At 52.2% G+C, this 16,169-nt stretch overlaps 1 protein-coding gene across 1 annotated transcript in view; it reads right to left on the bottom strand.

Moving 5' to 3' along the window:
- Positions 1-15,941, bottom strand: part of LOC137543805 (carbonic anhydrase 9-like) — a gene marked incomplete at its 3' end in the record, with an annotated part of 140,502 nt that extends 124,561 nt beyond the window's left edge. The window contains exon 1 of the mRNA XM_068264885.1: positions 15,828-15,941. Within this exon, the coding sequence (XP_068120986.1) occupies positions 15,828-15,933 (106 nt within the window). The remainder of the gene's footprint in view (positions 1-15,827) is intronic.
- Between the last annotated feature and the right edge of the window lie 228 nt (positions 15,942-16,169).

Raw genomic sequence — 16,169 nt, forward strand, 5'->3', positions numbered from 1 at the left:
CAGTCTCTCTCCCCTCCATCTATGCTGCTCCTCTCAGTCTCTCCCCTCCATCAGGGACGGATCTAGGGGGGAGCAAGCGGGTCTCTTGCCCCAGGCGCAGTTTGTTGAATTCTTAAAAAGGCGGCAAAATGTGGATGGGGAATGGCAGTTTAGGCGCCAAAACCTGACCTTGCCCCAGGCGCAACTTGGGGCAACTTGGTCTAGATCCGTCCCTGCCCTCCATCCAAGCTGCTCCTCTCAGTCTCTCTCCCCTCTATCCATGCTACTCCTCTCAGTCTCTCTCAGTCTCTCTCTCCCTCCATCCATGTTGCTCCTCTCACTCTCTCTCCCCTCCATCCATGCTGCTCCTCTCAGTCTCTCTCCCCTCCATCCATGCTGCTCCTCTCAGTCTCTCTCAGTCTCTTTCCCCTCCATCCATGCTGCTCCTCTCGGTCTCTCTCCCCTCCATGCATTCTGCTCCTCTCTCTTAGTCTCTCTCCCCTCCATGCATTCTGCTCCTCTCTCTCAGTCTCTCTCCCCTCCATCCATGCTGCTCCTCTCAGTCTCTCTCTCTCTCCCCTCCATCCATGCTGCTCCTCTCAGTCTCTCTCCCCTCCATCCATGCTGCTCCTCTCAGTCTCTCTCCCCTCCATCCATGCTGCTCCTCTCAGTCTCTCTCCCCTCCATCCATGCTTCTCCTCTCAGTCTCTCTCCCCTCCATCTATGCTGCTCCTCTCAGTCTCTCTCTCTCTCTCCTCTCCATCCATGCTGCTCCTCTCAGTCTCTCTCTCTCCCCTGCATCCATGCTGCTCCTCTCAGTCTCTCTCAGTCTCTCTCCAGGGGCGTAGCTAGGGGGGGGGCGGGGTAGGACAAGTGCCCCCGGGCGCCGGGTCCCCAAGGGCGCCCAGCTGAGCTGCGTTTTTATTTTCTTTTTTGTTTCTTTTGGGGAGGGGAGCAGCGCAGAGAAGAGGGAGAGCTGTGCGGACGGTGGAGAAGGGGGCCATCTCCCCCCCTTCCCTCACCTTAGGGTGCTCACCCTCCCTCGCTGTCCCCTCCATTATTGTCCGGGTGGCTGGCAGCGGTGGGCGGAACTCACCTCCGTCTCGCTCCGGCGCCGGAAGTTCGGGTGCCGCAGCCGCTGCTCTGGTCTGGACCAGACCGAGTAGCGGCAAATCCATCCGGCGCTGCGACGAGACGGAGGTAAGTTCCGCCCGCCACTGCCAGCCACCCGGACATTAATGGAGGGGACAGCGAGGGAGGCAGAGCACCCTAAAGGTGAGGAAAGGGGGGGGAGATGGCCCCCTTCTCCACCGTCCGCACAGCTCTCCCTCTTCTCTGCGCTGCTCCCCTCCTGCTGGGGGGGGGGGGGACCTGGCTACCTACTCTGGGGACATATAACCCTGACTACATATACTGGGCACATATACCCCTGGCTACATATACTGGGCACATATACCCCTGACTGTATATACTGGGCACATATTATACCCCTGGCTACATATACTGGGTACATATTCCCCTGGCTACATATACTGGGCACATATACACCTGGCTACATATACTGGGCACATATACCCCTGACTATATATACTGGGCAGTGTGGGCACATATTATACCCCTGGCTACATATACTGGGCACATATACCCCTGGCTACATATACTGGGCATATATACCCCTGGCTACATATACTGGGCACATATACCCTTGGCTACATATACTGGACGCATATCATACCCCTGGCTACATATACTGGACGCATATCATACCCCTGGTTACATATACTGGGCGCATATTATACCCCTGGCTACATATACTGGGCATATATACCCCTGGCTACATATACCCCTGGCTACATATACTGGGCACATATATCCCTGACTACATATACTGGGCACATATACACCTGGCTACATATACTGGGCACATACACCCCTGGCTACATATACTGGGCACATATACCTCTGGCTACATATACTGGGGACATATACCCCTGCCTACATATACTGGGCACATATACCCCTGGCTACCTGTTCTGTGGACATCTCTACCACTGGCTACCTATTCTGGGGACATCTACACTGCTGGCCACCTATTCTGGGGACACCTATAGACCTGGGGCTACCTATTTTTGAGGAACCACTGCTGTCAGATTGAGTGTATTTTGGGGAACTGCTGCCAGGTGAGAGGTGTCTACCATATTAAGGGGGCATTCTGCCTATTTATGTGAAATGCTGTCTATTTATGTGCATCATGACTGCTGAATTTGTCTTGTTGGGGGCCTCATGGTTACTGAATTTGTCTTGTTGGGGGCCTCATGATTTGTTGGGGGCCTCAAGATCGCTGAATTTGCCTTGTTGGGGGCCTAATGATTGCTGAATTTGTCTTGTTGGGGGCCTCATGATTGCTAAATTTGTCTTGTTGGGGGCCTCATGATTGCTGAGTTGGTCATGTTGGGGGCCTCATATTTGCTCATGATTGCTGAATTTGTCTTGATGGGGGGGCTCATGATTGCTGAATTTGTCTTGGAACATGCTGGGAGGTACATACTGAGGGAGGGTGGGTGAGCGTGAGCCTGCTAACCTCCATGTACATTTGGCTCCACCCAATAACCACGCCCACATTTATTATGTGGCCACGCCCCTTTTTGGGCGCGGCGCAGCCTTCACCTTAGGGGGCGCATTGCTAATCTTTGTCCCCGGGCGCTGAAAGCCCTAGCTACGCCTCTGTCTCTCTCCCCTCCATCCATGCTGCTCCTCTCAGTCTCTCTCCCCTCCATCTATGCAGCTCCTCTCAGTCTCTCCCATCCATCCATGCTTCTCCTCACAGTCTCTCTCCCCTCCATCTATGCTGCTCCTCTCAGTCTCTCTCTCTCCCCTCCATCCATGCTGCTCCTCTCAGTCTCTCTCTCTCCCCTCCATCCATGCTGCTCCTCTCAGTCTCTCTCTCCTCCATCTATGCTACTCCTCTCAGTCTCTCTCAGTCTCTCTCCCCTCCATCCATGCTGCTCCTCTCAGTCTCTCTCCCCTCCATCTATGCTGCTCCTCTCAGTCTCTCCCCTCCATCCAAGCTGCTCCTCTCAGTCTCTCTCCCCTCCATCCATGCTGCTCCTCTCAGTCTCTCTCGGTCTCTCTCTCCCTCCATCCATGCTGCTCCTCTCAGTCTCTCTCCCCTCCATCCATGCTGCTCCTCTCAGTCTCTCTCCCCTCCATCCATGCTGCTCCTCTCACTCTCTCTCCCCTCCATCCATGGTGCTCCTCTCTCTGTCTCTCTCCCCTCCATCCATGCTGCTCCTCTCAGTCTCTCTCCCCTCCATCCATGCTGCTCCTTTCAGTCTCTCTCCCCTCCATCCATGCTGCTGCTCTCTCTCAGTCTCTCTCCCCTCCATCCATGCTGCTCCTCTCAGTCTCTCTCCCCTCCATCCATGCAGCTCCTCTCAGTCTCTCTCCCCTCCATCCATGCTGCTCCTCTCAGTCTCTCTCAGTCTCTTTCCCCTCCATCCATGCTGTTCCTCTCAGTCTCTCTCCCCTGCATGCATTCTGCTCCTCTCTCTCAGTCTCTCTCCCCTCCATCCATGCTGCTCCTCTCAGTCTCTCTCTCCTCCATCCATGCTGCTGCTCTCAGTCTCTCTTCCCTCTATCCATGCTGCTCCTCTCAGTGTCTCTCTCCTTCCTCCATGCTGCTCCTCTCAGTCTCTCTCCCCTCTATCCTTGCTGCTCCTCTCAGTCTCTCTCCCCTCCATCCATGCTGTTCCTCTCAGTCTCTCTCTCTCTCTCTCCCCTCCATCCATGCTGCTCCTCTCTGTCTCTCCCCCCTCCATCCATGCTGCTCCTCTCAGTCTCTCTCCCCTCCATCCATGCTGCTCCTCTCAGTCTCTCTCTCCTCCATCCATGCTGCTCCTCTCTCTCAGTCTCTCTCCTCTCCATCCATGCTGCTCCTCTCAGTCTCTCTCTCTCCACTCCTTCCATGCTGCTCATCTCAGTCTCTCTCCCCTCCGTCCATGCTGCTCCTCTCAGTCTCTCTTCCCTCCATCCATGCTGCTCCTCTCAGCCTCTCTCCCCTCATCCATGCTGCTCCTCTCTCTCAGTCCCTCTCCCCTCCATCCATGCTGCTCCTCTCAGTCTCTCTCTCCTCCATCCATGCTGCTCCTCTCAGTCTTTCTCTCTCCCCTCCATCCATGCTGCTCCTCTCAGTCTCACTCTCTCCCCTCCATCCATGCTGCTCCTCTCAGTCTCACTCTCTCCCCTCCATCCATGCTGCTCCTCTCAGTCTCTCTCCCCTCCATCCATGCTGCTCCTCTCAGTCAGTCTCTCTGCTTTCCGTCTCTCTCCCCTCCATCCATGCTGCTCTTCTCAGTCAGTCTCTCTCCTTTCCGTCTCTCTCCCCTCCATCCATGCTGCTCCTCTCAGTCTCTCTCTCCTCCATCCATGCTTCTCCTCTCTCTCAGTCTCTCTCCCCTCCATCCATGCTGCTCCTTTCTCTCAGTCTCTCTCCCCTCCATGCATGCTGCTCCTCTCGGTCTCTCTCTCTCCATCTCTCTCCCCTCCATTCATGCTGCTCCTCTCAGTCATTTTTTCTCCCCTCCATCCATGCTGCTTCTCTCTCTCTCTCTCTCTATCTCCCCTCCATCCATGCTGCTCCTCTCAGTCAGTTTCTCTTCCCTCCATCCATGCTGCTCCTCTCAGTCAGTCTCTCTCCCCTCCATCCATGCTGCTTCTCTCAGTCTCTCTCTCCCCTCCATCCATGCTGCTCCTCTCTCTCAGTCTCTCTCCCCTCCATCCATGCTGCTCCACTCAGTCTCTCTCTCTCCCCTCCATCCATGCTGCTCCTCTCAGTCTCTCACCCCTCTATCCATGCTGCTCCTCTCAGTCTCTCTCTCTCTCTCCTCGATCCATGCTGCTCCTCTCAGTCTCTCTCCCCTCCATCCATGCTGCTCCTCTTAGTCTCTCTCCCCTCCATCCATGCTGCTCCTCTCAGTCTCTCTCCTCTCCATCCATGCTGCTCCTCTCAGTCTCTCTCCCCTCCATCCATGCTGCTCCTCTCAGTCTCTCTTCCCTCCATCCATGCTGCTCCTCTCAGTCTCTCTCTCCTCCATCCATGCTGCTCCTCTCAGTCTCTCTCTCTCCCCTCCATCCATGCTGCTCCTCTTAGTCTCTCTCCCCTCCATCCATGCTGCTCCTCTCAGTCTCTCTCCTCTCCATCCATGCTGCTCCTCTCAGTCTCTCTCCCCTTCATCCATGCTGCTCCTCTCAGTCTCTCTCAGTCTCTCTCCCCTTCCTTCATGCTGCTCCTCTCTCTCAGTCTCTCTCTCCTCCATCCATGCTGCTCCTCTCAGTCTCTCTCCCCTCCATCCATGCTGCTCCTCTCAGTCTCTCTCCCCTCCACCCATGCTGCTCCTCTCAGTCTTTCTCTCCTCCATCCATGCTGCTCCTCTCAGTCTCTCTCTCTCTCCCCTCCATCTCTCTCCCCTCCATCCATGCTGCTCCTCTCAGTCTCTCTCTCTCTCCTCCATCCATGCTGCTCCTCTCAGTCTCTCTCTCTCCCCTTCATCTCTCTCCCCTCCATCCACGCTGCTCCTCTCAGTCTCTCTCTCTCCCCTCCATCCATGCTGCTCCTCTCAGTCTCTCTCCCCCCATCCATGCTGCTCCTCTCAGTCTTTCTCTCCTCCATCCATGCTGCTCCTCTCAGTCTCTCTCTCTCTCCCCTCCATCTCTCTCCCCTCCATCCATGCTGCTCCTCTCAGTCTCTCTCTCTCTCCTCCATCCATGCTGCTCCTCTCAGTCTCTCTCTCTCCCCTCCATCTCTCTCCCCTCCATCCATGCTGCTCCTCTCAGTCTCTCTCTCTCCCCTCCATCTCTCTCCCCTCTATCCATGCTGCTCCTCTCAGTCTCTCTCTCTCCCCTCCATCTCTCTCCCCTCTATCCATGCTGCTCCTACAATAACACAATCTTCTCTCCCAGCATAAGGAGCATTGTCCACATGATAATTGCAGCGGGTGGATAGCAGGGGGTGAAGTCAGCCTGCAGAGCTCTGTGTATTGTTATCTGTAGAGAGATAATAACTGGTCTGTGGAACAACTGAGGAGAGCTTCACTGAGGAGACAGAGAGGAGACCGATATCTATGGGGCCGATGTCCATGGGGGCTGACGTCTAGGGAGTAGTGTTGGGCGAACATCTAGATGTTCGGGTTCGGGCCGAACAGGCCGAACATGGCCGCGATGTTCGGGTGTTCGACCCGAACTCCGAACATAATGGAAGTCAATGGGGACCCGAACTTTTGTGCTTTGTAAAGCCTACTTACATGCTACATACCCCAAATTTACAGGGTATGTGCACCTTGGGAGTGGGTACAAGAGGAAAAAAAAAATTTAGCAAAAAGAGCTTATAGTTTTTGAGAAAATTGATTGTAAAGTTTCAAAGGAAAAATTGTCTTTTAAATGCTGAAAATGTCATGTTTCTTTGCACAGGTAACATGGTTTTTACCGCCAGGCAGTCATAAATGTAATAAAGAGAAGAGGTTCCATAAACAGGGACCGGTAACGCTAACCCAGCAGCAGCAGCAGCACAGAGCACACGTGACGGAACAGGAGGAGGCGCAGGAGGAGAAGGCCACGCTTTGAGACACAACAACCCAGGCCTTGCATGAGGACAAGAAGCGTGCGGATAGCATGCTTTTTACCGCCATGCAGTCATAAATGTAATAAAGATAAGAGGTTCAATAAACAGGGACCGGTAACGCTAACCCAGCAGCAGCAGCAGCACAGAGCACACGTGATGGAACAGGAGGAGGCGCAGAAGGAGAAGGCTACGCTTTGAGACACAACAACCCAGGCCTTGCATGAGGACAAGAAGCGTGCGGATATAGCAATGCTTTTTGCCGTCATGCAGTCATAAATGTAATACAGATGAGAGGTTCAATAAACAGGGACCGGTAACGCTAACCCAGCAGCAGCAGCAGCACAGAGCACACGTGATGGAACAGGAGGAGGCGCAGGAGGAGAAGGCCACGCTTTTTGAGACGCAACCCAGGCCTTGCATGAGGACAAAAAGCGTGCGGATATAGCAGCAATGCTTTTTGCCGCCATGCAGTCATAAATGTAATACAGATGAGAGGTTCAATAAACAGAGACTGGAAACGCTAACCCAGCAGCAGCACACATAATGGAACAGGAGGAGGCGCAGGAGGAGAAGGCCACGCTTTTTGAGACGCAACCTAGGCCTTGCATGAGGACAAAAAGCGTGCGGATATAGCAATGCTTTTTGCCGCCATGCAGTCATAAATGTAATACAGATGAGAGGTTCCATAAACTGGGACCGGAAACGCTAACCCAGCAGCAGCAGCAGCACACGTGATGGAACAGGAGCAGGCGCAGGAGGAGAAGGCCATGCTTTTTGAGACACAACAACCCAGGCCTTGCATGAGGACAAAAAGCGTGCGGATATAGCAGCAATGCTTTTTGCCGCCATGCAGTCATAAATGTAATACAGATGAGAGGTTCAATAAACAGGGACCGGAAACGCTAAACCATCCCAGATGTTCATTGGTCATGTTACTTGGTTGGGGTCCTGGAGTGTTGCGTAGTCGTTTCCAATCCAGGATTGATTCATTTTAATTTGAGTCAGACGGTCTGCATTTTCTGTGGAGAGGCGGATACGCCGATCTGTGACGATGCCTCCGGCAGCACTGAAACAGCGTTCCGACATAACGCTGGCTGCCGGGCAAGCCAGCACCTCTATTGCGTACATTGCCAGTTCGTGCCAGGTGTCTAGCTTCGATACCCAATAGTTGAAGGGTGCAGATGGATTGTTAGACACAGCTACGCCATCTGACATGTAGTCCTTGACCATCTTCTCCAGGTGATCGGTGTTGGAGGTGGATCTGCACGCTTGCTGTTCTGTGGGCTGCTGCTGCATGGGTGTCAGAAGATTTTCCCACTCCAAGGACACTGCCGATACCATTCCCTTTTGGGCACTAGCTGCGGCTTGTGTTGTTTGCTGCCCTCCTGGTCGTCCTGGGTTTGCGGAAGTCAGTCTGTCGGCGTACAACTGGCTAGAGGAGGGGGAGGATGTCAATCTCCTCTCTAAAGTCTCCACAAGGGCCTGCTGGTATTCTTCCATTTTGACCTGTCTGACTCTTCAAGCAGTTTTGGAACATTGTGTTTGTACCGTGGATCCAGAAGGGTATATAAACCCAGTAATTGGTGTTGTCCCGAATGCGCACAATGCGTGGGTTGCGTTCAATGCAGTTTAGCATGAATTGAGCCATGTGTGCCAGAGTCCTACCAGAATCCTCATCATCCTCTTGTGAGCGTTGTGATAGTTGTTGTGATGCATCATAGTCGTCACCTTCTTCCTGGTCTGCTTCTGCTGACCATTCGCGCTGAATTGTGGAAGTCCAACGTGCACCGCTCTGGCCCTCGTCAGTGGTGGCAGGAAATTCCTGCTCCAACTCCAGCTGTTCCTCCTCCTCTTCTTCATCATGTGTCAGCTTAGCCAACCTTAAAGCGCGAATGAGATTACTCCCATTATCACACACAACCATGGCCGGTTTCAGGTCCAGCGGTGCCAGCCACAAATCCATCTGTTCCTTTATTCCCCTCCAAATTTCCTCCCGTGTGCTGCTTATCCCCAAGGCAGATCAGCTTCAGCAACGCTTGCTGACGCATGCCAACAGCTGTGCTGCACTGCTTCCACGATCCTACTGCTGCTGGTGCTGGGTTAGCGTTTCCGGATGAGGTACAGCTTTGAGATGCGTTGGAGGAGAAGGAGTCAGAGAGGTAGGTGCTGCTGTTATCCAGTGGGAGGGACGGCGGTGCAGGTGTTTGCAGCGTGGGCAACACCCGCGCCGTAGCAGGTGAGGATTCGCTGCCAAGCTCCACAAGGTTCACCCAGTGCGCGGTAAGGGAGATGTATCGACCCTGGCCGAACGCACTCGTCCAGGTGTCAGTGGTGAGGTGAACCTTGCAGGCAACGGCATTCTTCAAGCTTCGGGTTATTTTGCTGACCACGTGCTCATGCAACTCAGGCACTGCAGAGCGCGCAAAGTGGTAGCGGCTGGGAACCACGTAACGTGGGATGGCCACTGACATCATGCCCTTGAAGCTGTTTGTCTCCACCACTCGATATGGCAGCATTTCGCAGGCCAGAAGCTTGGCTATGCTGGCTCTTACTGCCACGGCCCGGGGGTCATTTGCTGGCAATTTCCTCTTGCGCTCAAACATCTCCGAGACAGACAACTGAACCGTAGGGCTGCACAACGAAGGGCTGTTGGTTGTTGTGTTTGATGAACACTGGGAGACCTCAAGAGCACTACTCCGGAAAGTGACAGTGTCAGCGTCATCTGATTTTTTGGAATGTTTTGAACCACGCAATGGCTGGGCTACTGCTGCTGCTGAGGCGGGTCTGGTGGTGAGTCTGGTGAACCCAAGGGAGGCAGTGTTGCTGGTGGTACCCTGTCCTGCCGCGTTTGCCCACAGAGTGGGATGTTTGGATAGCATGTGGCGGCTCATGCTGGTGGTGGAGAGGTTGTTAATACTTTTCCCCCTGCTCAGGCGGGTCTTGCACACCTTGCAAATCGCCATGGTAACATCCTCAGTGCAGTCTTCAAAGAAAGCCCAGACTTTGGAGCACCTGCCTTGCTGGCGATTTCTGTTTGCGCCTCTTTTGCCTCTCACTTGAACTTCCACGCTTGTGGTGCCTGAAATTGCGCGCCGCCTACCTTGTGGCACAAGGCGAACTCGTGCAGCAGTGGGTTCTTCTACAGACTCATCTGTGCTGCTGCTACGACGGCGATGTTCTCGTTCACAAACAAAATCTGGGTCTATGTCCACATTGTCCATACCCTCCTCTTCCATCTCCTCAAACTCGTCATATGTCATTGTGGGGGGCCGCCGCCGTGGAGTACAGCTCCCCAGCACAACCGTCAGGGGAAACACCTCTTCCCTTGCCCCTCCCTCTTTCACCGGATTTCTTCCTCATTTCACTTATCCTTACAGTACACGCTGACTGGCAGCAGTACAGTGGCAGTACAGAAATGCTATACAGTGGTGGGTGAGCGGTGTACCACTATTGCCAGCAGCGACACAGAGCACAATGCTATACAGTGGCGGGTGAGCGGTGTACTACTGTTCCCAGCAGACAAAGAGTGGCAGTAAACACAATGCTATATAGTGTGGCTGAGCCGTGTACACAGAGTGGCAGTAAACACAATGCTATATAGTCTGCTATATAGTCACCCCGAACGGGGTGATGTTCTGCAGCACCCGAACAGTGGCGAACACTGTTCGCCCAACACTACTGGGAACGCAGATTTTAGTACCTAAACACACGATACAACATGTTTTCCGGGGTCGGACTCTGAGGCACATACAGATGGTCCCGATCATCATCCTCATCATACAACTCTTCTCCTGAGTCTGACCCACCCACCACCTCTGCCACCCCAACATCCCCAGACACAGTCACAGACCCCTCATCGTCCTCAACATTAACTTGGGATGCTGGCCTGAGCCCGACCTCCTCCTCCACATCAGGCCCCATCATCTCCTCAATGGCAGCCCTCATTAATCGCTCTGGCGCCGGACCGATGGACACAACGTTCTCCTCCGGGGAGGGCTGCTGCTGACCACTGGCTGCTGGGGTGGATGTTATAGCTTGCGTGGGGCGTTGGCTGTTGCTGTTGTTGGGAGTGCTGCTCACAGCGGAGGTCTCTGAGGAACTCATGGTGAGCTCATATAGTGGTTGACGGTGAGTGGAGTATTACTGATCCCAGCAATATACACACTGACTGGCAGAGTACGCAATGCTATATAGTCTGGCTGAGCCGTGTACACAGAGTGGCAGTGAACAATGCTATATAGTTTGGCTGAGCGGTGTACACAGAGTGGCAGTACACACAATGCTATATAGTCTGGCTGAGCCATGTACACAGAGTGGCAGTAAACAATGCTATATAGTCTGGCTGAGCGGTGTACACAGAGTGGCAGTAAACACAATGCTATATATAGCGTGGCTGAGCGAGGTGCACAGTGGCAGTACACACAATGCTATATAGTCAGGCTGAGCCGTGTACACAGAGTGTCAGTAAACAATGGTATATAGTCTGGCTGAGCGGTGTACACAGAGTGTCAGTAAACAATGGTATATAGTCTGGCTGAGCGGTGTACACAGAGTGTCAGTAAACAATGGTATATAGTCTGGCTGAGCGGTGTACACAGAGTGGCAGTAAACACAATGCTATATATAGCGTGGCTGAGCGAGGTGCACAGTGGCAGTACACACAATGCTATATAGTCAGGTTAAGCCGTGTACACAGAGTGGCAGTAAACACAATGCTATATATAGCGTGGCTGAGCGAGGTGCACAGTGACAGTACACACAATGCTATATAGTCAGGCTAAGCCGTGTACACAGAGTGGCAGTAAACACAATGCTATATATAGCGTGGCTGAGCGAGGTGCACAGTGGCAGTACACACAATGCTATATAGTCAGGCTGAGCGGTGTACACAGAGTGTCAGAAAACACAATGCTATATATAGCGTGGCTGAGCGAGGTGCACAGTGGCAGTACACACAATGCTATATAGTCAGGCTGAGCGGTGTACACAGAGTGTCAGAAAACACAATGCTATATATAGCGTGGCTGAGCGAGGTGCACAGTGGCAGTACACACAATGCTATATTAGTCAGGCTAAGCCGTGTACACAGAGTGTCAGAAAACACAATGCTATATATAGCGTGGCTGAGCGAGGTGCACAGTGGCAGTACACACAATGCTATATAGTCAGGCTGAGCGGTGTACACAGAGTGTCAGAAAACACAATGCTATATATAGCGTGGCTGAGCGAGGTGCACAGTGGCAGTACACACAATGCTATATTAGTCAGGCTAAGCCGTGTACACAGAGTGTCAGAAAACACAATGCTATATATAGCGTGGCTGAGCAAGGTACACAGTGGCAGTACACACAATGCTATATAGTCTGGCTGAGCGGTGTACACAGAGTGGCAGTAAACACAATGCTATATATAGCGTGGCTGAGCAAGGTACACAGTGGCAGTACACACAATGCTATATAGTCTGGCTGAGCGGTGTACACAGAGTGGCAGTAAACACAATGCTATATATAGCGTGGCTGAGCGAGGTACACAGTGGCAGTACACACAATGCTATATAGCCAGGCTAAGCCGTGTACACAGAGTGTCAGAAAACACAATGCTATATATAGCGTGGCTGAGCGAGGTACACAGTGGCAGTAAACAATGCTATATATATAGTGTGGCTGAGCGAGCGGTGTACTACTGTTCCCAGCAGCGACACACAATGACTGGGGGGGACCCTGGCTAGCGTGGCTGGAGAGCGAACTACCCTGCCTGCCTACCCAAAGCGAAACCCACAGAGAAATGGCGGAGATATGACGTGGTTCGGGTATTTATTTACCCGAACCACGTGACCGTTCGGCCAATCAGAGCGCGTTCGGGCCCGAACCACGTGACCCGTTCGGCCAATCACAGCGCTAGCCGTACGTTCGGGGAACGTTCGGCCATGCGCTCTTAGTTCGGCCATGTGGCCGAACGGTTTGGCCGAGCACCGTCAGGTGTTCGGCCGAACGGTTTGGCCGAGCACCGTCAGGTGTTCGGCCGAACGGTTTGGCCGAGCACCGTCAGGTGTTCGGCCGAACTCGAACATCACCCGAACAGGGTGATGTTCTGCAGAACCCGAACAGTGGCGAACACTGTTCGCCCAACACTACTAGGGAGACCGATATCAATAATGGCTGATATCTATGGGTGCTGATAACTATGGGGATGTTATCTATGGGGGCCGATGTCCAAGGGGGCTGTTGTCTATGGAGACCGATATCAATAAAGGCTGATATCTATGGGGCCGATGTCCATGGGGGATGACGTCTATGGAGACTGATATCTATAAAGGCTGATATCTATGGGGCCGATGTCTATAGGGGCTGATAACTATGGGGGCTGATATCTATGGGGGCTGCTATCTGTGGGACCGACGTCCATGGGGGCAGATATCTATGGGGGCTGCTATCTATGGGACCGATGTCCATGGGGGCAGATATCTATGGGGGCTGCTATCTGTGGGACCGATGTCCATGGGGGCAGATATCTATGGGGGCTGCTATCTGTGGGACCGATGTCCATGGGAGCTGATATCTATGAGGGCTGATATCTATGGGGCCGATGTCCATGGGGGCTGACGTCTATGGAGACCGATATCTATAAAGGCTGATATCTATGGGTGCTGCTATGTATGGGACCGATGTCCATGGGGGCTGATATCTATGGGGGCTGCTATGTATGGGACCGATGTCCATGGGGGCTGATATCTATGGGGGCTGCTATCTGTGGGACCGATGTCCATGGGGGCTGATATCTATGGGGGCTGCTATCTATGGGACCGATGTCCATGGGGGCAGATATCTATGTGGGCTGCTATCTGTGGGACCGATGTCCATGGGAGCAGATATCTATGGGGGCTGCTATCTGTGGGACCGATGTCCATGGGGGCTGATATCTATGGGGGCTGCTATCTATGGGACCGATGTCCATGGGGGCAGATATCTATGGGGGCTGCTATCTGTGGGACCGATGTCCATGGGGGCAGATATCTATGGGGGCTGCTATCTGTGGGACCGATGTCCATGGGGCTGACGTCTAGGGAGACCGATATCAATAAAGGCTGATATCTATGGGGGCTGATATCCAAGGGACCGATGTCCATGGGGGCAGATATCTATGGGGGCTGCTATCTGTGGGACCGATGTCCATGGGGCTGACATCTAGGGAGACCGATATCAATAAAGGCTGATATCTATGGAGGCTGCTATCTATGGGGCCGATGTCCATGGGGGCTGATATCTATGGGGGCTGATGTATATGGAGATCGATATCTATTGGGGCCGATGTCTACAGGGGCTGATGTCTGCAAGGTCTGATATCACCTATTACACACATATTTCCAGTTACCTCTCACCATCTCTCCGTTTTGATATGACCCAAGAGGTAGACCTGCAGTCTGTTCCTAAGAAAGAGCAAAAGGTCTCTGATGATAATCCGCCTCCTTCACATCTCTGGTACTCAGGAGTCAGGACAGACATCTCAGCACCGGCTGTGCAGCAATGTTACCTAAACTGGTACCCCTCCCCCCAGACACAGATATCTGCCGCCACGTATTCTGGTGGTCACATCGCCCACACACCAGACAGATCAGCCATGCCTGCAGCCATATTGCCGTGTCCTGCCAGAATGGTGTACAATCCCAGATGCTGCTTAAAGAACTTACTACTATTAAAACAAACATGTCAAGAAAGGAAGAAAAAATATCCCACAATGCAACAAAAGGACTGCATAACAAAAGAATACAAAAAATATCCCACAATGCAACAAAAGGGCTGCATAACAAAAGAATACAAAAAATATCCCACAATGCAACAAAAGGACTGCATAACAAAAAAGAATACAAAAAATATCCCACAATGCAACAAAAGGGCTGCATAACAAAAAATAATACAAAAAATATCCCACAATGCAACAAAAGGACTGCATAACAAAAAAGAATACTGTATCATGATTATTATTATTATCATTAGTATGCCTTATCACACTGCAGCAGCGTTGCGGAAAGCAATTTTACCGCAAGAGGCCACTGAGTCCATAGAAGTCAATGTAACTCACACTTACATGATGCGACAAAAGTGGTGAATTTACTGCCACGCCATCTGTTACCACATGACCTGGGCCTACCATGCAGCAAGTCAGTGGCAATGCAGTGCACTGTAACTGGCAGAGCGCAGTGCAGCACACATGCGGGAACAGACAGGAATCCCAGTGTCTTACTTCCTGTCTGGGAAGGGGGGGGGGGGGGGCTGCCTAATGCAGATGAGCCTGTCGCTGTACTGTGCCGCAGGGTCATACATGGGTCATGCTGTGCAGTGATCCCGTGGCAGACTCCCCTACCTGGGAGAGGAGAGGTGTGCGGGAGCGGTACAGACTCTGAGTCTGAGGCAGTGATTGGTGGATGTGATGGAGGATCCCCTGCAGGACAGCAGCCAATAGGAGAGGAGAGGAGTGCGGGAGCAGTACAGACTCTGAGTCTGAGGCAGTGATTGGTGGATGTGATGGAGGATCCCCTGCAGGAAATCAGCCAATAGGAGAGGAGAGGTGTGCGGGAGCAGTACAGACTCTGAGTCTGAGGCAGTGATTGGTGGATGTGATGGAGGATCCCCTGCAGGACGGCAGCCAATAGGAGAGGAGAGGTGTCCCGGAGCTCAGTGTTGTCCTGGGGCAGATCTGGGATTAGAAGATACCACAGGACATAATCTTTTCAGAAGCATAAAAGACCCGGCCACATACACAGGCTGCAGAATGTGCTATATAACACATATTATCACCGATCATGTCAGGGGAGCTCTCATACAAAGCAGTGGAACAGTGCATGTAAGAGATGGAGAGAATATATATATATATATATATATATATATATATATATATATATATATATATATATATATATACATACATACATTTACACACATACACTACACATACGTACACACTGCACACATACACATGCTATATATCAAATATCAATAATAATAATAATATAGCAGTCATGAAAAGCCTCTGAGCTGTAACAGACACATCCTGAGGAATGTCCAGCAGCTGTTCCCATATAATAATAATAATAATAATAATAATAATAATAATAATAATAATATAGCAGTCATATAAAGCCTTCTGAGCTGTAACAGACACATCCAGCAGCTGTTCCCAGTTGTCAGATGAAGAGGAGACACAGAGCGGGTGTTGGTAAGTTGGAGGGTCTCACCTGAGGGGTGGTCTTTGTGTTGGTGGTCTTCTGGGTCATCACATGTGACTGGTGGTCCCAGGAAGAGTATGAGAAGGAGAAGGCAGGAGAGAGGATGGAGTTCCATGGCCAGCCGGTAGCCTGACTCTCACAGAACACTTTACTTTTACTGATGTGTAACTCCCGGGTCCACCTTCTCTGCAGAGATCCCTCCTAATCTCTGCCCAGAGCTGTGTAATCTCTGCCTCGGGATGTCTCCCAGTCTCACCTGTCACACGTGTGTGTCTCTGTACATGTGTGTGCTCCCAGTCTCACCTCTCACACGTGTGTGTCTCTGTACATGTGTGTACTCCCAGTCTCACC

This window comes from Hyperolius riggenbachi, unplaced genomic scaffold (assembly GCF_040937935.1).
Source record: "Hyperolius riggenbachi isolate aHypRig1 unplaced genomic scaffold, aHypRig1.pri scaffold_201, whole genome shotgun sequence".
NCBI lineage: Eukaryota > Metazoa > Chordata > Amphibia > Anura > Hyperoliidae > Hyperolius > Hyperolius riggenbachi.